The 27,288-nt window shown below is 39.6% G+C and overlaps 2 protein-coding genes across 4 annotated transcripts in view; both read left to right on the top strand.

Annotated features, from left to right (window-relative positions):
• Window positions 1-425: 425 nt before the first annotated feature.
• On the top strand, window positions 426-10,663 carry CLDN12 (claudin 12). Of its 3 annotated transcripts, XM_058183810.1 has the most exons (5): window positions 426-798; window positions 1,696-1,731; window positions 2,960-2,974; window positions 3,924-3,978; window positions 5,032-10,663. In XM_058183810.1, the coding sequence occupies exon 5, from the start codon at window positions 5,054-5,056 to the stop codon at window positions 5,789-5,791; it is 738 nt and encodes a 245-aa protein (XP_058039793.1). In that variant the 5' UTR covers window positions 426-798; window positions 1,696-1,731; window positions 2,960-2,974; window positions 3,924-3,978; window positions 5,032-5,053; the 3' UTR covers window positions 5,792-10,663. The 3 variants fall into 3 exon arrangements, with proteins under 3 accessions (XP_058039793.1, XP_058039791.1, XP_058039794.1); XM_058183808.1 differs by lacking the exon at window positions 2,960-2,974 and having other exon boundaries at window positions 427-798; XM_058183811.1 differs by lacking the exons at window positions 426-798; window positions 1,696-1,731 and having other exon boundaries at window positions 1,741-2,974.
• Window positions 10,664-12,771: 2,108 nt separating this feature from the next.
• LOC131198772 (pituitary tumor-transforming gene 1 protein-interacting protein-like) overlaps window positions 12,772-27,288 on the top strand; it is a 28,121-nt gene continuing 13,604 nt past the window's right edge. The window contains exons 1-3 of the mRNA XM_058183812.1: window positions 12,772-12,982; window positions 16,027-16,079; window positions 23,784-23,892. Of these exons, the coding sequence (XP_058039795.1) occupies window positions 12,796-12,982; window positions 16,027-16,079; window positions 23,784-23,892 (349 nt within the window). The 5' untranslated portion in view covers window positions 12,772-12,795. The remainder of the gene's footprint in view (window positions 12,983-16,026; window positions 16,080-23,783; window positions 23,893-27,288) is intronic.

Here is a 27,288-nt window from a genome sequence, read left to right on the forward strand (position 1 = left end):
TGTGTATGCTTTCCCTTTTTAAACATGAACAACTTGCTGTCTTTCTAATGCCAAATCAGCTACTGTTTTAAAACTCGGCTATTGTTGGTTCAAACTAGAGTTGCGAGATCTGACAGCTGAAGATCAATAATAGGTCCACCTATGCATTGCAGAAACTGAACTTTTTTTTTGTCCTAACGATAATTTTATTAATGTTCATTAAAAACATTAATAAAATGAATGAAATGAAATTTAAAGTGCCGCAAAGACTCTAAAGAGATAACTGTAATTTCTGTATTTTATTTATTTATTTATTTTGTCAAAACAATATATATAAGTATCATACAAAAAGATTATATCTTGCAATTAGACATATTTTATAAATATTAAAATATTAGTATATTTTGCAATTAGGCATCCATTTTAATATTTTTAGGATAAAAACCCATTCTCAGGTTTCACATTGGCTTGTTAAAAAAAAACAAACCTGCGGTACAAAAACCCTAACAAACTAAAAGCCTCGAAGGTGATAGCTCATTTCACTCAAACTGCTTCCTTTTGGCAATTAACCCCAGTCCGGTCCTCAAAGGACAACCTCAATTACAGCCGGGAAGGTGTAGACTTCAGTAATATCTACTAAAGGAGGATGTTGGGAATTGTAGTCTTTGGAAGCACGTGGAAACTAAGAGAACTGTAGAGAGAAACTACAGTCCCAGGAAGCTTTGGGCAGACCTGGAAAAGGCAGACACTTCCTGAAAATCCGGGAGACCGAAGATGGATTCGGTGTTTGCAATTGTGTGCATTGTGCGTGGGAAGCAGGTTAGAAAGGGGAGATTTGCTGCCTGTCTGCCTATCTGTTTATCAACTAAGATGCCAATTTTCATTATACATTAATGAGTTTTCTTTCCTGCCGGTTCAGACCGCTAAAGCTGTGTCATATTTTTATCGGTGTATTGTTCATTTCTGTGAAATGCGATTGTATAATGATTATTACGATTATTTGTTATACTTATACTGCAACTCTGCCTCATTGAGTGTCAGAGGCTTATCTGCCAATGCAAAACTGGATAACTGATAACAAAGACGTTCCTGAAGCACAAGATCCAGCATTTCAAGCCAGCATGGTTGGTTTGAATGATGAGGGAGGCGGATGGGAATTGTAGATCAGCAACCTCTGGGGTGGAACTTGTCGCCTGCCTACTAGAGCCTATTCCTGTAAGCCAAATGTTCTAATACTTGGACGGAAACACTTTTTTAAAAAAAATCTTTAAAATTAGGGGCCATCGTATGAAAAGATTTGGTGGGATAGATGACCAAAAAAAAAAAGTTACCGCTTTGTAAGATTTGATGCCACAAGTTGTTATGGGATCTGATTTAGATGAATTTAAATTGAAATTGCATAAATTTCAAGGGCAACACCCCTATCTTTAAATAGTCTTTACAAATTTTCTGGTTGGCTGCTTTGAGGCGGAGGATGAACCAAGTTGGCTGGTAGAACCCTAATTATATTGTCTCTTAATTGCATGTTTCAAATAGGTATTTATATGTTGTCCTGAATAGTAATTTAACTCATCTGTTGTAACTTACTGAGAGTGTCTTTCAACATTTTAGCCGTAAACAGTAATACAAACAAAATACAATACTTTGTATTGTTTTTATTTAGTTGTTTTTGAATGTTTCAGTTTGATAATGATTTTTAATTTTTCTTGATTACAGTAATTGGGCCTGAAGAAAGTTAGATACAGTGTACAAGTAAGTATCTTACCATATTGCAACGTTTTCTTGACTTTGTTAATCATATAGTGTATAGAACTGATTGGGGGGCTGAATGAGGTATGCATGGCCATTGTAGTATCTATTTTGGTTCCATGCTCTAATTTGAGATATATTATGTTGAAAACATTGTGCATATTTTATGCTCTTTGAATGATTTTGAATACTTAGAATTAGGAACAACTGTTGGGGGTTTTTTTGGCAGATGACCAGTTTAAGGACAGTGGTAGATAAAGCTATAGAAAACCTTAATGAATATAATTGATTTTCAGTATGTTAAGATTCATGTTTCCTGTGTTAAAAAGAGTGGCAACTGCATTTTACTACATTTAGGAACTGGGTGTCTATACAATGCTTTACATACTTGGCATGGGATTCTCTGTATGGACATATCTCCACAATATAGTTACATGTATCCACACTATTCTTGCAATTGGAAATTAAGAAAAAGCATGCCTCACTCAGACATTTGAATGAGGGATTTTCTGCCTGCGAATGATACAAACTCATTTTTGAAAGTGCCTTCAACATAATGTTGAGGATCATGAACAGAATAAAGTGTTCACCTAAAATATTGCCCTTGAAAAAATACTCTCTTGGAGAAAGGTAATGAAGGATATGCTACTTATTCTTACAGATTTAGTATCTAAATCAGATATTTTGCCTGAAGACACAAATTGCTTTAAAATATGTTTTCTTTATGAAAGGAGTTGGTGGTTGTCAGTTTCATTCATTTTAGCACTTGCAGGATAAACTGAGGAACGTAGCATCTTAGTTTCAGTTCGTATTCTGTACCACTGATATAGCAAAATGTGAGTGAAACAGTTTTCAAGTCATCTGATCGAAAATTATGTTACACAGTGATTGACCACTGTGAATTTTAACATTTTAGTGAATGCTAAAAATGACAGTGACAGCTCTCTTTCAGTGTAATATTTAAGTTATGTCTAGTTCAAATGCACAAGTCCAGGACAACTATGTATCTGTGTAGAGCAATATTTTAAATTAGAAATATATCTATTAAAAATAATAAAGGGCCAGGCATTTTAAAAAGAAGTTAGCCGATGCCAACAGATTAATGAAAAGAAACTTAAGAAACAAGAATGTATGAAATTAGGTATTTTGCTGTGGTTTGAATACTTTTTACAATGGAATTGAAGTATTTTAGAGTTGCTATGGTTAACTGCACTCTTTTGCATTCACACAGAACAAAGATTCCAAGGTGAGTTTGAGCATCATGCTAAGCTTCTGTGTTTCTGTATATTTAACAGTCATGCAAATGCCAGGAGCAAAATACAAGTGAATGGGCTAAGTATGCTAATATCCAGCTTTTTAATGATAAATTGAATTTCAATGGATTCCTATCTTATAAATATATGCAAACATGGCCACTGACTCAAAATATAGCTATATTTGCTCTAGAAACATTAGTCTACTTATGTAAGTTCTTCTATTTACTGAATCTGCACTACTATTAATCTTCTCATAGTTCCCATCACCAATCTCTTTCCATTTATGACTGTATGACTATAACTTGTTGCTGGCAATCCTTATGATTTATATTGATATATTGACCATCAATTGTGTTGTAAATGTTGTACCTTGATGAACGTATCTTTTCTTTTATGTACACTGAGAGCATATGCACCAAGACAAATTCCTTGTGTGTCCAATCACACTTGGCCAATAAAAAAAAACTCTCTATTAATCTGAATGTAATTATACCTTTAAGTTAAATTCCATTCTCAGAGCTGAGGAATAGTACTTACCTTGGCTTATATTTGAACAGATAATAAAATGGTTAGGTTTAGACCAGTGCAAATTAGTTTTAATTAAAAAGTCAGATAGCAAATTCTGTACATGTTTGTACTATAGTTAAAATTACAAATAGACAAATGTTCAGCAATTGAGTCTGGTATTTGGAATTATTTTAGTGTAACATAGCTTTTTGTATTAAAATTACATTCCTTTGCTGTTAAATGGTTGAATATGATTGAATATAGATCAAGATGTAGAAACTTATTTCTACTCATTTACTTGACAGTCAATTTAATTCATTTGACCTTATTTTCAAGTAAGTAAATAAGGGGTTGTGGCTGTTAAGAAACTGGTTCAAATAATTATATTGATCATTTGCACTACTTTTTGTGACCAAATTTAATATATTATAGGTAGCCATTGACTTACAACTTGGCGTCGTTTGAAGTTACGACCAACCATCCAAAGGTATTTATAGCCCTGCCTTAATCTTACAGCCACTTCACTGCCCCTGCCATTATTCACTCTTACGACCAACCACAGGAAACTGCAGTGCCCCCCTTCCCCCAAAGCTATCTCCCTCACCTATCTTGTTGGGTGTCTGCAAGCCTCAGTCTACTCCAAAGCTTAGCTGTGCTCTGTTTATTTGTGGAGCCTCCTTAAAAAATCCCAACAGTCTCTTGAGAAGTGCTGCTTGCTTGCAGAATAGAATGAAGTTGCCATGAGGCCAGCAGCTTTGCAAGAAAGCTGAGCCTTGCATGGCATCAGCCAGGCTACTCTGCAAAAAACCCCAAAAGGTAAGTTCGGTGCTGTTGGGCCCTGGAGCTGAATGTGGGGTAGGGTCAAGACTTGCAAGGGCCTGGAATGCTGGATAAGAAGTAGACTGAGCCTAAAAGATTTAACAGCCTCCTGCTCTGCTGTTAAATCTTTTCTATTGCCCAGTTTAGGCTGTCTTAAGTGGCCTGGCTGGAAACAGGCCAAGTCCTGCAAGTCCCTTGGGTTGCTGGATGGGAAGTAATATGCTTGGCCTACAGGCTGTACCTGCCGTTTGTGCACCAGTGGCTCCTTTAGGCTCCCTTCCGGAGCTGACTGACCAGAAATCCTGAGGGACAGGGAATGGAGCACCAGATGCTTCAGAGATGGCTTGGGAAGATTGGGAGGCCTGGAGCAAGCAGGTCTGGGCCTGTGCAAGGCCTCCAAGTGCCTTCCCCACCACTAGGGCACCCAAGCTTTAACAGTGCATAATAACCAGTGTGTTTGTTTAACAGTTCATGGGGAGGATAAGAATGGAAGATCATTAAATTAGATCTCCCATCGTGAGTTAGCCGTCGTGAGCTACAGCTGTAAATGGGCAGGTTCCACTATGGTCATAAGTCGAGGATTACCAATGCTATTAAGTGATGTGCTGATAACATTGAATCATTTACAGTAAAGCAGCTGTATCTGTCATTTCTTCTTGTTTTTTTCATCACACCGAAATGAATCTTTATACAACTTGGTGCTGTTTCCCAATTTTTCCAGGAACCTTTTTAAACCCATTGCAATGGGCTGCCGGGACGTTCATGCTGCGACGGTCCTAGCCTTCCTCTCTGGAACAGCTGCTTTATCGGGACTCATTGCTGCAGCACTGCTTCCAAACTGGAGACAAATGCGACTCTACACCTTTAACAAAAATGAAAAGAACGTGACCGTTTACACTGGGTTGTGGATTAAGTGTGTTCGCTCTGATGGGAGCAAAGACTGTGTCATTTATGACACTGAGTGGTACACAGCAGTCGATCAGCTAGATTTGCGTGTCCTCCAGTTGGCTCTTCCCATTAGCATGTTGACCACCGTCATGGCCCTTTTTCTCTGTTTAATTGGGATGTGTAACACCGCCTTTGTATCCACGGTGCCCAACATCAAGCAGGTCAGATGCCTTATCAATAGTGCAGGCTGCCATCTTGTGGCCGGCCTTTTCTTTCTTCTTGCTTGTGTCATTTGCCTGATACCGTCAGTTTGGGTCATCTTCCATAATAGAGAGTTGAATCAGAAATATGAGCCTGTTTTCACCTTTGACATTTCTGTTTACATTGCTATTGCCAGTGCAGGTGGCTTATTATTTACAGCTATTCTCTTATGCCTCTGGTACTGTGCGTGCAAGACTCTACCTTCCCCTTTCTGGCAGCCTCTATATTCGCATGCCCCTAGTGTGCACAGTTATGCCTCCCAGCCATATTCTGCACGATCACGGCACTCTGCCATTGAAATTGACATCCCTGTGGTTACACGTACTTCTTAAAAGAATGGATCAAGAAAGCCAAACATTCCTTTGCATATTCTCCCCTTATGTTAGCATTTACAAGTTAAATGCTTTCCCACAGCTTAGCAACTTTTGCAACTATAGCAAGGGTGTGTGTAGTTTGGTGACTTTTACTTTCATTACCTAGATTGTTAAGAAACGGGGAATGAGCAGGCTGAAATACTAGAAGTGACTGCAAATTTTTAAGGGCCTCTGAAACCAGCAGTTTTTGTAAGTTTATAAATAACAAACTTTAGTAGTATCATCTTACTTTTACAGAACTCAAGTTTCTTCCATAAAATATAGTACTGAAAAATGCTATCGTGCTGTTTGTCTTCCAGTAGGTGAAACAGTTAAGTACAGTTAGTGCTCAACTTACGACTGTTTAACAATGGTTCAAAGTTACAACGGCCAGAAAAAATAATTTACAACCTGTACTTAATGTCTGGCACACCATACCTGTGGTCATGTGATCACAGTTTGGGTGCTTTGCTATTGGTTTGCATTTACGCCTGGCTTCTGCATCCTGCAGGTACGTGAGCACAATTTACTATCAATTTACTATCTTCCCAGCTGATTTCAGTTAAAAATGTTAAAAATGCATGGTGGATCTGCTTAATGATCACATGAATTACTGATCTGTGGCGATTGTAAAATGGTTGTAAAATCCAATCTGGTCACATTTTATAACTGCAATAACTTACAAAGGAAATTCTGGTCACAATTGTGATCATACGTCAAGGACTTCTTATCCTTCTTATCAGACTACAGGTAGTCCTCAATTTACAACCATTCATTTAGTGACTGAAGTCTGCCAAAAGTGACTTATGACCGATTTTCACATGATCATTGCAGCATCCCCATGATCACGTGATTAAAATTTGGATGCTTGTCAACTGGTATGTATTTACAAAGGTTGAAGCGTCATGTGATCAGCTTTTACAAACATCTGACAAAGTCAGTGGGAAAGCCAGATTTAGTTAACAACCGTGTTTCTTAACTGCATGATTTACTGGCAAGAAAGATAATAAAATGGTGCAAAATTCATTTAACTGTATTACTTGGCAACAGAAACGTTGGGGTTAATTGTCATGTCAAGGACCTACTGTAGTATCGCTCTAATTTGAAACATTTTTATTTTAAATCTTTTCTTCACTGACAGTCATTTCTTATCTTTACAAATGATAAACTGATTTTATCTGAAGCTGAGCAGTACAGGTAGTCCTCGACTTACAACAGTTCATTTAGTGACTGTTCAAAGTTACAATGGCAATGAAAAAAGTGGCTTATGACCATTTTTCACACTTAAGACCTTTGCAGCATCCCCATGATTACGTCATCAAATTTCAAAAGCTTGGCAACTGTTTCATACTTATGACCATTGCTGTGTCCCAAGGTCATGTGATCAGCTTTTGCGAATTCAGATTCACTAACTAATTTATCAACTGAACTGTGGCAAAAAATGTCATAAAATGAGGCAAAACTCACTTAAATGTCTTACTTAACAACAGAGATTTTGGGCTTAATTGTGGTCGTAACTTGAGGACTACCTATAATAGTTTGACATTCAGTATCCAAAGTAATAGTTTATGTACACATTCAATCCTGTGCCTATTCTTGTGTTTCATTATGCACATACAAACTATATTTGTCAACATTTTTTAATGTTTGTTAACTTTGTTCCTATGAAGATTGCCATTTCTAAAGAAGCATAATGCTTAGGAAATGTAAATGTAGTTTTACATTGCCTAAGTTTTACATTTCCTAAGCATTATGCTTAGGAATATTAGAAATTATGCTAATTAGGAATATTAGAAATTATGCTAAATATTCCTAAGCATTATGCTTAGGAATATTAGAAATATTTTGTTTTGTTAAAGAAAAATGTTAAAGCTTTTTTTTTCCAACGAAGAAAATTATGTAACAGGTTTTTTTACAGGCGAAACATATGAGTAATGTAACATCAACATCAGAATAGCCTCAGGATTGATTATGGAGGCAAAGTCAAAAGTGTAGATCAGTTGGACTGATATTGCCTAAGGGCTTATGGTATATATCCTTTTATTATCAAATATTTTTATAACTAATATGAGTTTTTTCTTTATACTTAAAATAATAAGTATTCTAAATATTATTCTAAATAACATAGAAGAAAATCTTCCTATTCTACTGAGAAATGCCTTTCTGACTTTAGATTTTTAAAAAAAAAAAATAAAAGTAGAGAATTACATTTATGGGCTACTTTTTATAAGTGGTTTCCTAAAAGCCATGTTCCAAATAAATTATACTGATATAGAATATTTTTATATTATATTACAGTTTTGAGGATGAGATTATCATTAAAAACACTGCATGCATATTGGCTTGGTTATAGATCCCACTTTGTTTTCTTATGCAGGAGACTATGCTTTCAAAAGGATTATTTTTTTCCCATTTTGTGGTATTTATTGCTTTCTAAGTAGTACCAGAAGCAGATATGAACTTTAAAGTATGCTATTTGATCTCTTTTTTAAGCGAATAAGAATTTACAAAACTTTTTAAACATATTCTGGAAAATTGAATTAAATCTAGTATCTTTCTTATTGGCTTCTAAGTATATTACTTTTTAATTTGCTTTAAACAAAAATAGTAAAAAATAATTGAAGAAAGCAAAGTTTTGTTTATGAGCTCTATTTCTTTAGGTAAATTATTGGAAATTGTTCTGCATTAATGTTTATTTTGAATTTACCATTCCAATTATATGCACATCAACCTGAGTCATTGAAACCTTTTAACTTTGTTTTGAATCAGGAATTTCTCAGAAATGTTGAGTATATAATACTCTTAACAGTGATATTTGCACTGTTTACAACTAAAAATAGAATGTTAGAAAGTATTTATATTTGCACAAATAAAATTCATAAATGAGAAGTGAGCACAATTCCCTTCAAATAGCTGCAATTAATGAGAATTACACATAAAAAACAGCTTCAAAATACAAGGGCAGGTTTTAAGTTATAAGTTCTGTTAATGACAAATATATAACAATGCTGCTTCTTTAGTTCTCCCATTCAGGTATTAAGTTTCTGTTGTCTTTTGGATAATTTGGAAATCTTAATGGAAATACAATAGCTGCTTTCTGATCATTTCCTCTTCTTCTGCTTCAATTCTCATTTTACCAATGAGTAAGACTACGAGTGAAAAGGCTCAGATTAGTTTTAGAAGCTCAATGGGTGATTTTGAGCTAGTCACTCTTTCTCAGCCAACCTACCTCACAGAGTTGTTTTTGCAGGAAAAATGAAAGGGTGTCCTATGAATGATGCTTTAAGCTCCTTGTATAAAAAACAAAGGTGTGAAAACAATTAGCATACAATATATCAGTTACATCTAACAATATAAATGATGGGGCTAATGTACTTAGTTTAGAGGCTCTGTTTATCATTTGTTAAGGATATTGAGTAGTAGTTAAGGTATCAAGGAGACCAGGAGACAGCAAGTTCTACTTCCACCTTAAGCACAAAGCCAGCTGGGCGAACTTGGTCTTTCAGCCCTAAGAAGGAGGCAATGGCAAGCCATTTCTGAAATTCTGAAAATTTCAGGGGCTTGTCCAGGCAGTTTCTGATAATCAGACACAATTGAATGTACACACACACACACACACACACACACACACACACACACACACAAATAGCATTCTCTATATTGATTGAGGTGGCATGGATATAGCCACATACTCAGTGGAACTGTTTTCCAAAATAAATATTCCATTATGTACTCTGTTAGCTCAAGTTCTCTGAAAGAAAGTATGTCAGGGTGATCTTTTGGGAGCTGGGTGAGTTTCTTTGAGCTGGTGCTTTTAATATCTGAAGAGGATGGCTTGGAGAATACTTTCAAGGAATGCTGTGTTTCAGTTTGGTCATGACTCCATAGGTAGCTGTTCTATATTAAAGCCATTTTTAGGGATTTTAGCTCAATGTATTGGGATTCTGCAAATACTAACTTGCTTTTCTGGGGATAGGCTTTCACAGTACTGAGCTTCTGGATTTAGTGACTGGTTTAGGGAACAGATTTCCTGACATTTTGCAGCAATTCTACCTAATATCTTCAGAGACAAGGTTGTCTGCCATATGGACCGCAGGAAACTGAACAGGGGCTGGCTGCTTCTGTTTTTATAGCCATACAGTTAATAAAGTTATATAAAATGGTATAATTTTGTAGTCTTTATATGTGTCTTGACTGACTATTAAGTCAGGAACCCGGTAAAACTGGCTGAGGAACTCTGGGAGTTGGTCCACAAGCCTTAAAGTTACTAAGGCTGGAGAGCCCTGGTCTATATCACTAAATCTGAAGCTCAATACTGCTCATCTTGCTTTTCTGTTTTAAGAGTACAAGGTCTAAGCAAAATGAAAATGTTACCATCAGTGCCAGCAAGTTAAGTGGCATCAGAGTAATAGCTCTGTGCCCTCTGCCTCATCTTCCAGTTAACCACCTTAATATCCCTCACTGATGCTGAAGAAAAATTGAACTGCTTGTCTAGTTGCATTTTGTATATTTTCTTAATGAAATATTTATTATAAATGGACTTTCTGACAGTGCTGACTGCTTGTGCATGCAGAAGCTATTAAACTGTGACTTGGATATATAACATTAATCTGTTTCTTTTGAATTTTATCTTGTCTGGCATGATTTAAATAGAGTAATTTTTCAAATACAAAATTTTGGATGTGAATCCCACCATTAATTTTAGAATAAAATTTATCTGTGTAGCATGGAAATGTATTTGATCAGAGTTGACTACTGTGAAGAAATCTGGTTTTGACATTTAATAATATCTTATATGTTTTTATGTAAAGTATGTATTTTTAATTAAAAAATAAAACATTATTTTGCAAAGGGTGACAATATGTTGTTGACAAATAGAAAAGTCTTCTTCATTGTAATAGTACAAATTCCTGCTAAGGTGAAAGATATGACTCACTATGACGTAGTATACCATAAGAATTAGGCTTATGTGTTACCTCATCTCTGTCTTCCCATTCACTCTACTTTTTAAATTCAGCTTTCCAAATTGGACCTTCCTAATTAAGTATTCTAGGTTTTCAAAGTATTCTCATTGGACTTTTGAAGGGGGAGGGAGTTAAAAAGTATTGGTTAAAGATTTGAAGATGGTTTCTACTGTTTAGCAACTACAATTGGGACAAACAATTCAGTCAAGTGAAATCACAACTCATCTTAGGATCTTAAATCAGCTTTCCTTTGCTTTACAGACCTGTGAAGGTCATAAATGCCAGGATTGATTGCAAAGTTGCTCATCACAGATCTAACTGAACAATTGCTAAAGATTTGTAAACTTATGACCACAATTGGGCACAGAATCAGTCATTTGTGTGAAGCAATTGTAAAACAAGGCACCTCATAGGTTCACTCAATTACCACAACCCCAGGACTCCTAATTGTGGTTGTAATTGAGCTTGTGGAACAGTAAACAGATGGCAGGCAGGAGCTTGGATGTGCCTTCTCCAAATCAGCTTTACAAAGAATCACAAAAATGGAGACTGGTTGGGAAATGGCAAAAGGCGGCAAGAAGGCCACACTTTGCATAGACTGGATGTGTTAGCTGAAAAAAAAACCTGAAGTTAAATGGGGCTGATCTCGGGGGCTGAGCAGGTTTCCATAAGCTAGTCCCTGAAGCCAGCCTTAATTGCACAGGCCACTGAACTAGATAGATGATTGAAATGGGGAAGATAGGTTGGTGTAGGAAGTTGCAGCACTCGTTTGGAACTGCAGTTCAGCTGCCTAACACCCAAAATTTGTTCACATGTTCCTAGCAGTAGTGGGTTCCTCTTATCTTCACTACTGGTTCGGAACTGGGAGCTCACACATGGCACTTCTGCGTATGCGCAGAACCTTCTGCACATGTGCAGAGCATCTGTGATGACGTCCAGGCAGGTGGACGGAGCCTCCTACCGCTGCCAATACTGGTTGTCCCGAACCGGAGCGAACCAGTAGAAACCCACCACTGGTCCACAGGGATGCCATAACTTTCGGCACAGGTCACAAGTCCCTTTATTCAGCACCATCATAATTCCAAATCGTTGCTGAATTAGCAATTGTAAATCCAAGACTTATCTGTGCTGTATTCTCCAGCATTTCCTTAAAAATTGGAAAAGTAAGATATTATTTTACTGGTAACCTAAAGAGGCTTGCACTAATCGACAGTGGAAGCCCTTGTTCATATTTCCTTCGAAGTAACTCCCGTGATTCGGAAAAGGAAAAAAAAAGGTTATAGTCATGTAGGTTCAGAATCAAAGGTTGAATCTCTTTACATGGTGCTAGTAAAGAGTTTGAAAAGAATTAGAAAACTTAAAAATTCTTTTAAGCTTTTTTGTCTGGCAAATGTTAAATGAGATGAGACCTTGCATGAGGTTTGCAGTTCACTCATATTAGTCTTTAAAGCTGCAAAGTTTGAAGACCTCTGGCATTAGTTAAACAGTGGTGTCAGCGACTTTCCACCAAAGAAAATGATGTTCCAATCTGTCTCCGGTAAAATACGTGATCTATGTGTGTTTCTCAAAGTCAGCAACTTTAAAATACATGGATCTCAAACTGCCAGAGTTCCCCAGCCAGCACCACGAGTTTCTCAAACGCCGCTACGGCTTTAAGAGGAACGCACTTCAATTCCCAGACCCACCATACTGGCTGAGGAATTCTGGGAGTTGAAGTCCATCCCTCTTACTAAAGGTGAGAGGCGCTGCCCTATAGAAATACTTCATACAACCCGCCACCCGCCTTACTTACTTTACAGCCTAGCCAAAGATTCCCCCGCCCAGCCGCCCCCACTTCACTTCTAGAAACAGCGCGGCGAATCGAACGAGCGCGAGAGGGCAGAGGAAAAAAAACAAAACAAGGCATCAAGGCCACGTGGGCGGTGGCGAGCATTCTTATTCGCCGGGAGGCCTGGGTGTTGCCAACTCGGATAAAAAGTGCGCTTGCGCGAATCAGGGAATAAGTTTCCCCTGGATTCTATGGGAGCAGGTGGGCGGGGAAGTTTGTGTCTTGTCGGCTTTGCGCTGGGTGAATTGATGGCGATGACCATGGCCTGCTGGAAGCGTCTCTGGACTCTGGCCGTCCTGTGCATCTTGCTGTGCTGCTGCCCGGCGATGGGACTGGACGCGGTGTCCACTGTGACCCCTTCGCCGACTCCTGCTCCGTGTAAGCAAGGAGCGGTCCTGCCTCCCTGTTCGGGCCGGGCGCAGGGTGTGCATTGCGGGAGGGAGCATGGCCCGCCGCTCAGGCTCGGCTTCCTTTCCCGCCTCGTGTACAGCTTTTCGGCGGTGGGGAAGAGACTCCTTTTCCCGTCCATATTTCCAGGGTCCTTTCAGGATACCGGTGCATTTCTCTTCCCCCGGTTTTCCTCTGGTCGGAGAGGCGCCTGGCAGGCGTGGGGAGAAAGTCAAGCCCCGTCCTAATGGCTGGGAATTTTGGGAGTGGCAAAGCTGAGGTGACAAGGGTCAGGAACTCTGCCTCGGGGTGTAAAGTATTTTCGTAAACATTAGCAGACTCACTCCGCCCAAGGGAGTCTTGTTGGGCGTCCTTAAAAATAATCTGCTATAATCGTACCAAATCCCCATTCTGTCTTTTACAGGTGAACATCCTTTCCAGTAACCTGGTTTTTATCATTTACTTTTTAACCTAAACATTTCCTTGGATGCAGTTCCAGCTCTTGTATTGTTTTCCCCCTCAGACTTATGTGGCCTCCTCTGTTAACTCCACAGCCTCCATTACTGCATTACTCTCAAGTTTAATTAATCTTAATTTCAGTGAGCATCAGACGGTTACAGTTAACACTTAGAATAACCTGGGTTCGCTGCCTTTTCTTTTAAGAGGTTGTGGAAATGACATTCCTCTTATAAGAGGATGGTTTAGCTGAATCTCCTACAGGAGCTACCTGATTTTATTGCAGGTACCACTTCCTATATTTTCCACCAAATACCTTAGAAGTGAATTAGACAGGATATTATGGATTTGAAGTGGACTTTATTGTAGGTATTTTAAAATGTAAGAACAGGCATATGAGACGCCTTAGGGCTAGTTGATGAAGGAATTTTATTTACCCCTCAACATTTCTGAATTAAAATATCTCTGAAAGTGCTGTTAGTCATAGTATTAAAGAACTAACCATTTTAAATTCTAATTTATTAAAGAGCTGGTTTTTATTTTTTAGTAATTTGTAGCTTATTCAACTCTTAATAGATTTGTTTTAAAAATGTGAATTTTGAACATTTTCCTTTTGAGATGATAGATTAGGGCAAAGAACTCCAATTGTCAGGGTCATGTGATTCATTTGCCTAAAAGGTCTATAACACTGAAGCCTTTTCATACATTGGTACAAAAGTCTCCAAGGTCAATGGATAGTTTCACAGTATATCATTGAACTGAATGTATTAAACACTTTATTGAAGGACACAATTTGCTGTTTCACTTGGGCTGCTTATCTTGCAGTTATAAGAAAAAGCTATTTTAACATCTCTTAAGTTATGATTCTTTTCTATATCAATAAAAAAAGTTATTAGCAATTCTCTTTAAGGAAAAATTATGTTTTGTCTTCCATTAGCTATGTGTCTTCATCTCAACTTTCCTGAAAAAAATTTTCAGATTACTTTTAATGGAAAGCAGACTAAATTTGACAAGAAGTATGTACAACTTCCGTAAGACTGACACAAGCAGAAGGTGGGCTGCCTGGGGCAGGAAAAGGACCAGGTTTGGGATGTGCAGACTTGGAGGGAGGGTATTAATGTAAAGGAGTAAAACTATTTCCTCAGGAACCCTCATCTGGAAACAGCTCTTGGGTGATGGATGAAAAAAGCTCTGGAGAGAGATTGAAGATTCTCAATCATCCAGTCATGGTTGTCCCAAAGTTGCATTTTTCAAAAGGCATTTAAACTTACTTGGTTTTTTTTTTCTTTTGAAAATGTTTTGTTTCTCATCCAAGAAACCTCTTGTTCTGGAAGCTTCTTGGATTGTAAATGAAATGTTTTCAAAAGAAAAAAAAATCCAGTTGTTTTTTGGAAAAAGCACCTTGGGATTCTGGAGAGACACTGAGGAGAACAAAGCAGCAGGAAACAAGGGGGAGAGTGGAGCTGGTAGGGGCTGCATACAGAGTGCAACCGCCATCTTTTATTGCTTGGGCAAGATGGTATTCTACTTTTCCTTGCATGGAGAAACATGTTCCACTTTGCCAGGATTTCCTAGTAGATACCACACAAAAAAAATTCTTTCAGGTTGTGTGCTCTCTTTTCCCAAAGCCGTCTTGCTTTAGTACTCCAACTAATGACTGTGGAATGCAAGGGTGATCTGAATGGCTTTGTCTCTGTCTGCCTCATTTTGCCCTTTCCCTCCCAGTGTGGCACCAGTGGAAGGATGCTCTGGTAAGGTGGCAAGCAGATTAAAATCTCTGCTTCTCTCTACCACATTGACTGTACATCAGTCCTTAGTTCAGTTAATATGGGTGTCAGTGAAACCTGATCTAGAGATGATTTAGAGTGGCTTGAGTTTTTTATAGTTAAAAGTGTGTGTTGGGCAGGAGAGGGAGGAATTTCAGAATGAAAAAAAAGCATGTTAATCTGCCTGTGACATATGGCAGATGCAGTCCACTTTTATGTTACTCTGTAGTTGTAGTTGTACAGTACATTTCTCCAGAAATTTCCATTTAAAATAAATATATATTAACTATTTAAAATACCCAAACAAAATGTTGTAAAGCGTGTAAATATAAGTTAGTCTTTAATGACTACATGGAAATTTTTCTGAAATGGTTGCAGTTCTTGACTATTTTATAGCTAAAAAATCACTAGAAAATGCTACTTACAAGATAAATGTTTGTAAATACTATTTTAATTTTATTCTAGTTATTGTTTTTGTATAATACTACAGATAAACATTGAATATGCTTTGCAACCTAGCTTTGAACATATTTATTATGTTACAATATTGGAATTTATTGTAAAATGTACTTTGCTACTCAATTACAGTGCTTTATTTAGGTGTACTTGAAATTTATATAACAAAAGGCTTTCAAAGGCTAGCATCTTTTTTCAGCATCCTGAAAAGCATTCGCTTTTGAAGTATTTATATGTATTTTATTCACTCTGAAAATTTGACTCTCCTTTGCTTCTGTATCTATACATTTTTGTCAGAAAATTTTCAACTATCAGATTTAAACTTTCCCATGCAATTATTTTTTATTCTTTTTTCAGCATGTTCTGATTTTACTGGAATGAAATGTGAAGCCTGTATAAAAAATACTGCAGTAAGTATTTTCATTTTTATTGAACCAAGGGAAAATTTTAAATATTTTTACTGAATTTTGTGGGCAGGGACATAATTTTTTTTAATGCAAACATTTTTTGTTTATCAGTAAACAATAGGTCATTGGCAACTATAATACAACAACATTTAGAGCTCAGTGACTTAAAAATGTTCAGCCTATAGTGGCGAGGTTTATGTGAACAAAAGAGTCAGACTGCAGAGAATATAAAGAAGACTGTGCTATATTTGAACACTGAGGGGCATAGATAAGAAATCCAAATTTTCAAAGAGGGTGCAGCTGCAAGGAGAGCACAAAAGGTTTGAGATCTGGCTGGCTATAAATTATGAATTTGTATTTCTGCCCCACTCAGCAGTTGTCACTCTCTGTTATGGTTACCGTTCCCTAGAATACAGTAAAGATGCAATTTTGAGTTATGTTTCTTTTTACCTCTGATAGCTGACAGCTTCCTGCTGAGTTTTCAAATGTAAGGAAGGTGTCATAAATATTTGGAAAAAGAAAGCTATTTCATTGATAGGAGTAAGCCATTGTTTGGTAATTAGTAATTGAAACTTCAAGCTTATTTTACCTGCGTGGGCTCCTAATCCCTTGTGAAATTTTGTTAAATCACAATTTCAGTTTAACCTGGTTGGTTGTACAAGCTGTGATTTGTTACCAAATCTTAATATATTTAATTATACATGAAGATAAACTGTAAAAAGTCTGAAAGAAGGTGGGGGGAAGAAGGACTGAGATAAATATGAGTTTGTAAATGATTTACTAAATATGGTTTTTCATGAAAGAAAAAAGTTGTCTCTGAATTCTATAAACGAATGTGTTTAATGTGCAATGTATTTTAAAACTCTGAAGTAAATGTGACTACAGGTAATCCTTGATTTACAACTGGTTACTTATAACCTGGTTTTCAAACTACAATAGATGCAACACCACCACCCCCGCCACCACCACCAACCCGCTTGCATGCTCACATTTTGGGTGCCTGGCAGTTGACTTACCTGTACAGCCATTTGCAACATTGCACAGTTACTTGACTATGATTGTCAATGGCCTTCTTAGTTTTTGGTTTTTACTTTCAACAAAAAACACCCAATAGGTAAATGGATTCACGTAATCACAGTGTTACCTTTGAGAAAACAGAATAACAAGAGTTGGAAGGGACTTTGGAGGTCTTCTAGTCCAACCCCCTGCTTAGACAGGAAACCCTATACCACTTTCGACAAATGTTATCCAATATCTTCTAAAAAAACCTTCCAGTGTTGGAGCATTCACAACTTCTGGAGGCAAGTTGTTCCACTGATTAATTGATCTAACTGTCCAGAAATTTCTCCTTAGTTCTAGGTTGCTTCTCTCCTTGATTAGTTTCCACCCATTGATTTTTGTCCTGCCCTTGGAGAATAGCTTGACTCCCTCTTCTTCTTGGCAGCCCCTAAGATATCGGAACACTGCTATCATGTTATCCCTAGTCCTTCTTTTAATTAAACTAAATATACCCAGTTCCTGCAGCCGTTCCTCATGTTCTAGCCTCCAGTCCCCCTAATCATCTTTGTTGCTCTTCTCTGCACTCTTTAGAGCAGTGATGGCGAACCTTTTTGGTATTGTGTGCCAAAAGTCCGAGCGTGCGAGCCAGCACCCATAATGCAATGGACGCACCCATTTGCACATGTGCGTGTGACCACCCATCAAACTCCCCGTGCGCATCCCACTTTTTTCAAGAGGGCTGGTATGCCTCATAACAGAAGACAACCAGTTACCGGCCAGTTACTGGCCCTGGTGTGACAGCTGTTCTCCAGCCTGCAGCAGCACTCTCAGCCCCACCACCATCCACCAGCTGGGGAAGTTTACCCCTCCACCTTCGGCCCTGCATGCAGCCTACAACCGGGAGATGTGTCACCCAGTGCAGCGCTGTTCCCTGAGGGCTGCCTACTCACCCACCCACCAGCCGGACTGGGCTGGAAGCAGCGTGTCACCTTGCGCCCATCCTTATCTTCCTCCTGCCCAGCTGCTGGTTCCTTGATGCGAGCAGAGGCTGCTGGTTTGGCTCGCCCGAAAACTATGGCAGAGCCTTGCAGCTTTATCTGCCGCCTTGCCTCTGGGTAAGGCCCCTCCTCCTCTTCCCCCCTTCCCCTTCCAGCAGTGTACTGTTTTTTCAAACACCTGGGCCAGGCTGGGCACCAATTCCCAGGGAGGCGCCCCGATCAAGGAGACTCAGGCTGTATCCCGTGGCTTGCATAAACTGCTCCCTCCCCTTTTAAAATAGCCACCCAGCACTTCCCTTGGGCACCCAGGGCCGGCAAGCAGCTCTTCTTCTGAGTAGTACCTGTGTGGGGGGGGGGGTAGAGGCTGGTGCACCGGCGGAGACGGGCTTTGGTTGTCCGTTCTGCTGCGACCCAAACCCTTGCCTGGACTCCTCTCCGCTGGGTGCCAGGTTTCCCGGCAAGTGCCCTGCATTTTTGCTGCTTCGGTCGGAGCCTGATTTCAGAAGCGGCCCAGGGAAGCGCAGAGGTCAGGACTCAGCTGGTGAAGCAGGTGCTGCACAGGGGATGTAAGGCAAGGCGCTGCCACCCTAAAACACTGTTGCCGTGATCTCGGCAAGCATTTTTGGGCGGCAGGGCTGCAATCTCCTCCCTGAATTTCAGGCGGCAGATCTAGCCAGGAGGAAAGAGAAAGTGAGTGTGAGTGTGCGGAGAAGGAGTAGGAGGATGCGCAACTCTGCAATGTGTATTTCCAGGGAGGAAAACTTTCTCCTGCCTTCTGTGCTTTCTCCGATCCTCACACTTCCCCCCCCCCCTGCATCAAGTCCTACCTTTCTCCTGTCTTCTCTGATCTCCATACTTCCTCCCCCCATCGTCCTACCTTTCTCCTGCCTTCTCTGCCTTCTCCGATCTCCGCACTTCCTCCCCCCCCATCAAGTCCTAGCTTTCTCCTCCTGAGATCGCGGCAACAGTGTTTTCTGGTGGCAGCGCCATGCCTTATGCTTCACCAACCGAGTCCTGACCTCTGCGCTTCCCTGGGCCACTTCTGGAATCAGGCTCCGACTGAGGCAGCAAAGGCGCAGGATGCTTGCCGGGAAACCTGGCACCCAGCGGGGAGGAGTCCAGGCAAGGGTTCGGGGTCGCAGCAGAAAGAGCAACCAAAGCCCATCTCTGCCAGGGCACCAGCCTCTACCCCCCCACACACACACAGACTTCTCGGAAGAAGAGCTGCATGCCTGCCCTGGGTGCCTGAGGGAAGTCCTGGGTGGCTATTTTGAAAGGGGAGGGAGCGGTTTATGCAAGCCACAGGATACAGACTGAGCCTCCTCGATCAGGGCACCTCCCTGGGAATTGCTGTCTGGCCTGGCCCGGGTGTTTGGAAAAACAGTACACTGCTGGAAGGGGAAAGGCAGAGGAGGAGGAGGGGCTGTTCCCAGAGGCAAGGTGGAAGATAAAGCTGCAAGGCTCTGCCATAGTTCTTTTGGGCGAGCTGTCTTCGTGCGGCTCTCAGGTCCCTGTTCAAACTGGCTTGGAAGCGGCATGTCACCTTGCACCCACTAGTGTGGCAGCGGCTGCTCTTGCCGGTAACCGAGCCCGCAAATTGGCCCCTCCTAGGCCAGAAGAAGAAGCCAACCGCCCTTCTCCTGGGTTGTCTGGAGAAAGGGCAGGCAGAGTGGCTAGCTGCCTTGCCTTACACCTCCTGCGCAGCACCAGAAATTGTGATGCTTTTGTTTTTCCTCTGCAAACCCCGTTTTTGTAATCAAGTAGGCAGCGGAGATCTCCAGGCAGTGGAGATTGTGGCAACAGTGTTTTTGGGTGGCATTGGGCATGGTGGGGGCTTGGTGATGGGCCCAATCTGCACTTGACCCCAGCTGCTGCACTGCCATCCAAGCCAGGCTCTCCGGCCGTACACCAGGGAAGGAGCCGCAGGAGGGGCAGCTGCCTGCCCTGTCAGCAAATGCTGCCCCGTGCGCCTGAGCCGGCCAGTCGCTCTTCCCTTACCCCTGCAGCTGCCACTGCTGTTGCTCTTCTGGGGCGGTATAGCTGCGCAGGAGGAACGGAGCCCAGGCGACCCGTGCGGTTGGTTGAGTGAGCCAAGAGGGGTGTTTCGGCTCTGCTTTGATGGTGGCCACAGGATCATCTGTGCAGGCAGCCCACCACCACCCCATCCTCACCAGCTGCCAAAGCCCTGCCAGCCACACCTGTTCAGCCTGCGGCTCCCAGCGGGAGGAGCTCAGGCAAGCCAGCATGTTCTGAGCTTCTCCAGCTGGTGCATGGTGCTGCCAAGGTGGTGGGGCCAAGAGCACTGCTGCCGGCCGGGGAATAATGGCTTCCAACGGGAGGAGTCCAGGCCACAGGGTCATCTGTGCAAGTAGTCCACCATCACCACCCTGCCCTCACTGGCTGCTGGTCCACTGGTGCTCCGGACCACCTGGATCCGCACAAGAAGCCCATGGGCAGGGAGGGAGGGAAGCCCCACCCTACATTGCTCTGCTTCCTTAGGAAGCGGCCGCCGGAATCCCCTCTCTGCATGTTTTGGCACTCAAACCTATAGCTAGTCTTCACACACGCATGCATGCTGGAAACCAGATGAACTGGTTTCTGGCCGACACACCAGAACCTGGAAGATCAGCAGGCCATGGCTCCGCGAGCCTGGAGAAATGGTTCTGAGTGCCACTTCTGGCACGCGTGCCATAGGTTCACCATCATGGCTCTAGAGTCTCAACATCTTTTTTACATCATGGCAACCATGATGGATGCAGTATTCCAAGTGTGGCCTTATCAAGGCATTATAAAGTAGTATTAACACTTTACATGGTCTTGATTCTATCCTTCTGTTTATGCAGCCTACAACTGTGTTGGCTTTTTTGCTGCTCACACTGGCTCATATTAAAATGGTTGTCCACTAGGACTCCCAAGTTCCCTCTCACAGTTACTACTATTGAGCGAGGTACCACATATTCTGTACCTATGCATTTTGTTTTTCTTGCCTAAAAGTAGAACCTTACTTTTTCAACCATTGAATTTCATTTTGTTAGATAGCGCCCAAACTTAATAACTATCTCTTTGTTTAATGAGCATGATGTTTGCTTAACAACTGCAACAAAAGTTGTAAAATTGGGTCCAATGTGATAACCAGGTCAACAATTATAATGACTTATGACTGAATTCTGTGAACAATTACGGTCATAACTTGAGAACTAGCAATATTGTGTACTTTTTAATTAAAAATTAATCTCTTAGCATGAATTCATATAATGCTTATTTCATGTCCAGGTAAATTCTGATAATGGCTTAAAATCAATATTGATTTTTGTTTCACTTTCCTGAATTTGGATTGTGAGCTGTTCATGCATAAACACTTGTTTAGTTGAGATCATATTTAGTATTTTTTTTAAAAAATGATTTCAGCGGAATAATAAACTTTTACACAGAATGGCTTAATTTATAACAGTGACCTTATTATTTGTCTACAGCATTTATCCCAATAGTTTTCTCTTGTGTGATAGCCATTTAATTAAGGGTTCTTCGGTTCTTTTGCTATAGTTAGAACTTTAGATTCAGCAAGAAAAGAGAAAGAAAAGAACACAAGTGAGTCTAAAACCCGAATATATTAGAAGAGAGAGTCAGTGACAAAGCAGGCGAGAATATCTTTGATAAAGGGGGGTGGGAAGGCAGAATACAACCAGTGAAGCAAGAATCACATCATGTTTCATTAATCTGATTATGTGTCAAGGAATAAGAAATTAGTATATAAAATTGTGGAAACTGAATAATGCCAAATTCTTCTCCTCATTCATGAGTGGGTTCATTAAGGCAGAGTCCTAGAGTTGTGTGACCCCTTTTTTTCAGGAAGCAGAACAGAACAGCTAATTGCCTTCTTTGCAGAAAAGCCTGGCATTGTAACAGCCAAATAAACAGCCATTACTTTGTTAGTAATATTTCAAAACACTCCCCTTTTTTACTCAGCCCAAGTTAATTATTTTATAGATATAAATCCATAAAAGAGTGTAGAAAAAGGAAAGAAGACTGATAAATTTTCTGATACCAATCCCAATTTTCTAGTAAAAATGGTATCTATGCACCCTGAATTTTTTCAGAACATATACCTTCTAAGCCATATTGAAATTGTTAAAGCAATATAAATGTTTTAGAATCATTAAGTCCTGAATTCTGGGGATGTTGAGTTGTGTTGATAATTGGATGATAAATGCAGCAGGGAAATTACTACAGCCTTGTCAGCATTGTTCTTAGGAAAGATACATCTGGATTTTATCATAGAAGTGTTCATAAATAAAATTGTTCAATGGAATAATTTTATAAATAAAGCCTCTATAAAGATTCTGAATTCCTGGGAAATTATGTTTTTATTTCTTGCTCATATTAGTATAAAACGCATTTTCAGCTACCAAGATAAAGAATGGGAAATAATATGATGTTCTCAATTTACAACAGAAATGAAGCTTGCAATTATGAGCATAAGTCATGATGGTTGTAAAGTGATAATCATTTGGTTAACCAGATTTTACAGCCTTTTTAATAGAAATTCTTAGATGCATTGCCATGAACATTAAGCAAACGCCACAATCATTCAGTGAATGCCACAAGTTTTAAGTAAACCCATTATTCGCTATGGGATGGTTTTGCCAAAAATTGGAAGTAAATGCTGATTTTTGGCAAAAGTGTAAATTGCCACCACTGCAAATGGCGGTAAGTGGGAGCCAGTTGCTGAAACCCAAAATGCAATCATGGGGAAGGGGGCCTAGCTATCTGAACTTTGCAACTTGTAACTTTTAGAAGTCCATTGTAACTTTGAACATTTGCTAGTCATAAGGTGAAGACTATTTGCATTTTTAAAACTCTTCTGGTTAATTTAAGGAAGTTGACCTGAAACAAATCGAATACAAGTAGTCCTTGACTTACGACTACTTGTTTTAAGAACAACTTTAAGTTGTGTTGCAGTGTCCCATTTCCAGTCACATTATCAAAATTTGGGTGCTTGGCAGCCAGCATGTATTTACAATAATTGCCAGGTCCTGGGATCATGTGATCACTTTCCCAGGGGGTTTCCAACAAGCAAAATCACTGGGGGACCCTGAATTCATTTATAACCAGAGTGATTTGCTTAATAATTATGGTGATTCACTTAATGGCTCCAGCAAACAAGATTATAAAATTGTATGCAATTTAATGACTACTTTGCTTAATGAAGGAGTCAAGGACTATCTGTAAGGTAAATGTGCCAGCTGTTATAGCTTGCTAGCCTTTAAAAATGGTATCTTGGTAAATCAAGATGAAATATGACATAATTTCATTCAATCTGTACAAAGCATTAATGAGGCAAAACATTTCCTGCCATAACTGATATTTTGTTATAGTTTTAAGGTTCTGGACTTTATATCAAGAAATTCCAATTTTTATTCCTCTCAGCCCAATCCGCGTCAGAGGGATGTTGGGAAAATTGGCAAGAGTATTATGTAAACTACCTGGAATAGTGCAGTAAAGATGGGGTGTAAATATTAATACGTAATGATGAAAAAATTAAACTTTAAGGATTTATACAGATCAAATTGCCAGTGTGTTGGGTTTTGCTGGTACTGATAATGTTGTAAAAGCATTGATTATAATTTTGATAAAACTGCTAATTTAATAATAAGCTTGGTTCATACTTCCTGATAAACTTGTTTTTATTTTTCATTCTTTTTCCTCACAGTGTCTTTGGTGCAACAAAAATTCTACTTGTATGGATTATCCTGCAAACAAAATAATTCCACCATCATCATTGTGTTCACTTACAAAGTCTTACTGGGCAATATGTTGGGGTATGTAATCTTGTATATATGTTAAATTAGCACAGGCCAGAACATAATTACAATCTCTTTATGGAAGAACATTTAGTTCACTGTCACCTGTGAGATGGGATTGCTGTTTTATTTATTGGGGGAAAAATAATGGCTATCAGTATTGTGTAAAACACCATAAAGGATTAACAAACATACAATTAAAAAACCAAAAGATTAAAACTCATCAGTGCCATATCAGCATCTTCTGAAAAAACACTACAGAAGTCTCTTATCTGCATCTGATGGAACACCCAGATATTAATGGCCTTTCAGGAGGCAAGAAGGGTAAAACGGTCTTCCATATTTCAGGGGAGAGGCTGTTCCATAGGATAGATGCAGCTACAGAAAAACTTTGCTTTCTAAGACCTACCAGGTAACCATATTTGATAATGGGGACCTGGCGCAAACTCACCCTAACCAATCTAATGGAATTAGTAGCTGACCTGATGAAGAGACTGTCCCTCAAATAATCTGGTCCTATAAAGTCCCCATATGGGACTTTACAAATAATAACAGCACTTTAATTTTCACGCAATAGAAAACTGGGAGTCATAGCAACTCATACAACAGAGAGATAATGTGGGCAATTTGTAGGTGTCCCAAATGGCATGCATTGCTGCATTCTGAACAAGATTCTAGATTCCATGTAGTCTTCAACACCAATACTATGTAGTGTTTATTACAGTAAAAAATAAAATAAAAATCAGTGACCAGGAAATAGGGTCTTGTGATCCAGAAATAATTCCAATTGGCATATAAAATGAATTTGTTACATATGCTGCTGTTCCTCAAGCAGGAGCTACAACTCCAGGAGGATCCCCATATTGTACACTACCTCTGGCTGAGTAAGTGGTACCCTATCAGGAGTGAAAGATAATTCTTCAGAAAGATGCTTATCATCCTCTCAACAACTTTTCTAAAAAGGAAAAGTTGATGATGGGTGATCGTTGCCCAACAAAGTAGGGTCCAAAGAAGGCCTTTTGAAAAGGAGTGAATTACCATCTCCTTTCCCACAGACATGCATTAACCGCTTGGACCTTATCATGTGCCTTTCTCAGGAGAGTCATGGATTCAGAACAAAGGTGGCAGATTTCACAGCTGCAGGGACCTGTCCACTTCTTCAGGACCAGTTAACTAAAAGTCCACACTTACAGATTACCGATTAACAGAGTTGATAGGGACCTTATAGGTCATCTAGTCCAACCCCACCCAAGCAGGAGACCCTACACCATTTCTAACAAATGGCAGTCCAATCTCTTCTTGAAAGCTTCCAGTGATGAAGCTCCCACAACAGAAGGCAACTTCTTTTCCATTGGTTGATTGCTCTCATTGTCAGAAAATTCCTCCTTATTTCCAGGTTGAATCTCCTTATTCATCCATTCCTTGTCTGGCCTTCAGGTCCTTTGGAAAGTAGCTTGACCCCCTTCTCTCTGTGGAAGACTGCTATCAAGTCTGCCCTGGTCCTTCTCTTCACTAGACTAGCCATGCCCAGTTCCTGTAACTGTTCTTTATATGTTTTAGTCTCCAGTTCCCTAATCATCCTGGTTGCTCTTCTCTGCACTGTTTCTAGAGTCTCAGCATCTTTTTTTATAGTGTGGTGACCAAAACTGGATGTAATATTCTAGCTGTGGTCTTACTAAAGCTTTATAGAGTGCTATTAGTACCTCACTTGATCTTGATTGTATCCCACTGTTAATGCAGTTTAGGATTGCATTCATTTTTTTGGCAGCAGTTGCACACTGCTGGCTCATACTTAGCTGGTTGTCCACTAAGACTCCAAGATCCCTCTGAGTTACTGCTATTAAGCCTGGTTTCACCCAGTCTATATGTGTACTTTTGGTTTTTCTTGCCTAAGTGTAGGGCTTTACTTTTTTCTACATTGAGTTTCATTTTGTTACATAGGGCCCAGCGTTCAAGTCTGTCAAGATCCATCTGGATCTTGAGCCTATCTTCAAGGGTGTTAGCTCTTCCTGCCAGCTTAGTATCATTTGAAAATTTGATATCCACCCAGTTAATGTATCAAAGCTATTTTCCCAGTCACTTCATAGGACCTGCACAACTGGAGTTCAACCCAGAGCAAATCAAATCCCCCTGCAACTCAGACTAATCTGAGCACAACCAAGCTCCCACCCAAACAGGACACACCCCCAGCCAATCAGAGCACCAAAATCCCCCCATCCAATCAGAGCACAGCCAAGCTCCCACCCAATCAGTTCAAACCCCCACTAGCAGTTAAAAGGAAGAAACAGCTGCGATCACACATTGCTCCCAGAAGCATGAAGCTGAAGATGATGATACTTCGTCGAAACGTCGCCAAGACACTTCCGACAGACTCCCAACCCCCCTTAAATAATTTCTTTCCAACTTTCCATTAATTTAGAAAGGATGTAAAGGCTGCACTAGAAGTGAAAAGATGAAGAATGATCATGCAGCCTGGATTCTCTGGAGTATTTCCATCAAAATGAATTCTATGTAATATTTATTGTGATATCAAAACACAGCTAATAATGGTTTTTCGGCATAAATGTGAAACATGAAGAGAGAATGTATTCAGTGCAGGAAAATAGTTTTGTAATGACTAAAATGTGGAAAACCTGTCTGATATTTGATGCAGTTCTTAGGATTAGCAGGATGCCCTTGTAGTCTGCCCACCCCCACTTTTTTTTTTTTGCACCGAGGAAGGAACCTTGTCCTGTATTCATCCCAGCTATGGAGCAGGCCCTCTAACATTTTTGACCCCACTCTAAATTTTTAGAAAATTTGTAAAGATGCATTGCTTTTATTTGGCTTTCAAATGTTAATTTGATTTTAGTGTTTGTTAATAATTTTAAATTATATTTTTTACAATTTTATATTCAGTATGTGTCTATAATTTTGTTAATCACCTTGAAGGCTCTCCATAACAGAAATATTGGCTATAAATTGAATCTTACAAAAGACAAATATTGTTACATCTATAAATGACTGTTTTATAATGCATATTGGAACTACATGCTATTTGTCTGGTTCGTGAACTATGTTCCCCATAGGGTGTTAGTTTTTAGCTTGGTGTGATACGCAGATTGTCCCACTCATTTTTATAAACTTCGTATTTTTTGAAGTGGATGTTCTGAGATAAGCTAAAGACAAATTGAATTATGGCATAGCATTAACTACAGCTCCATTGATTACATGGTCTTTTTCATTTTTGCATCTCATGACATCTTCCTATTAATGTAAAGTAGGTAATAAATGAACACACACTGCTGAAATACGGATTATGAAAAGTGGACAATTGCAGAGTCATAAAAAATTAAATTATCTAAATTTAGCAAATAGATATTGTAGTGATAGATCTGCCTTTTTACCAGACAAGTACACAACAGTGCTTTAATA

The sequence above is a fragment of the Ahaetulla prasina genome, chromosome 4 (genome assembly GCF_028640845.1).
Source record: "Ahaetulla prasina isolate Xishuangbanna chromosome 4, ASM2864084v1, whole genome shotgun sequence".
In the NCBI taxonomy this organism is placed as follows: Eukaryota; Metazoa; Chordata; class Lepidosauria; order Squamata; family Colubridae; genus Ahaetulla; species Ahaetulla prasina.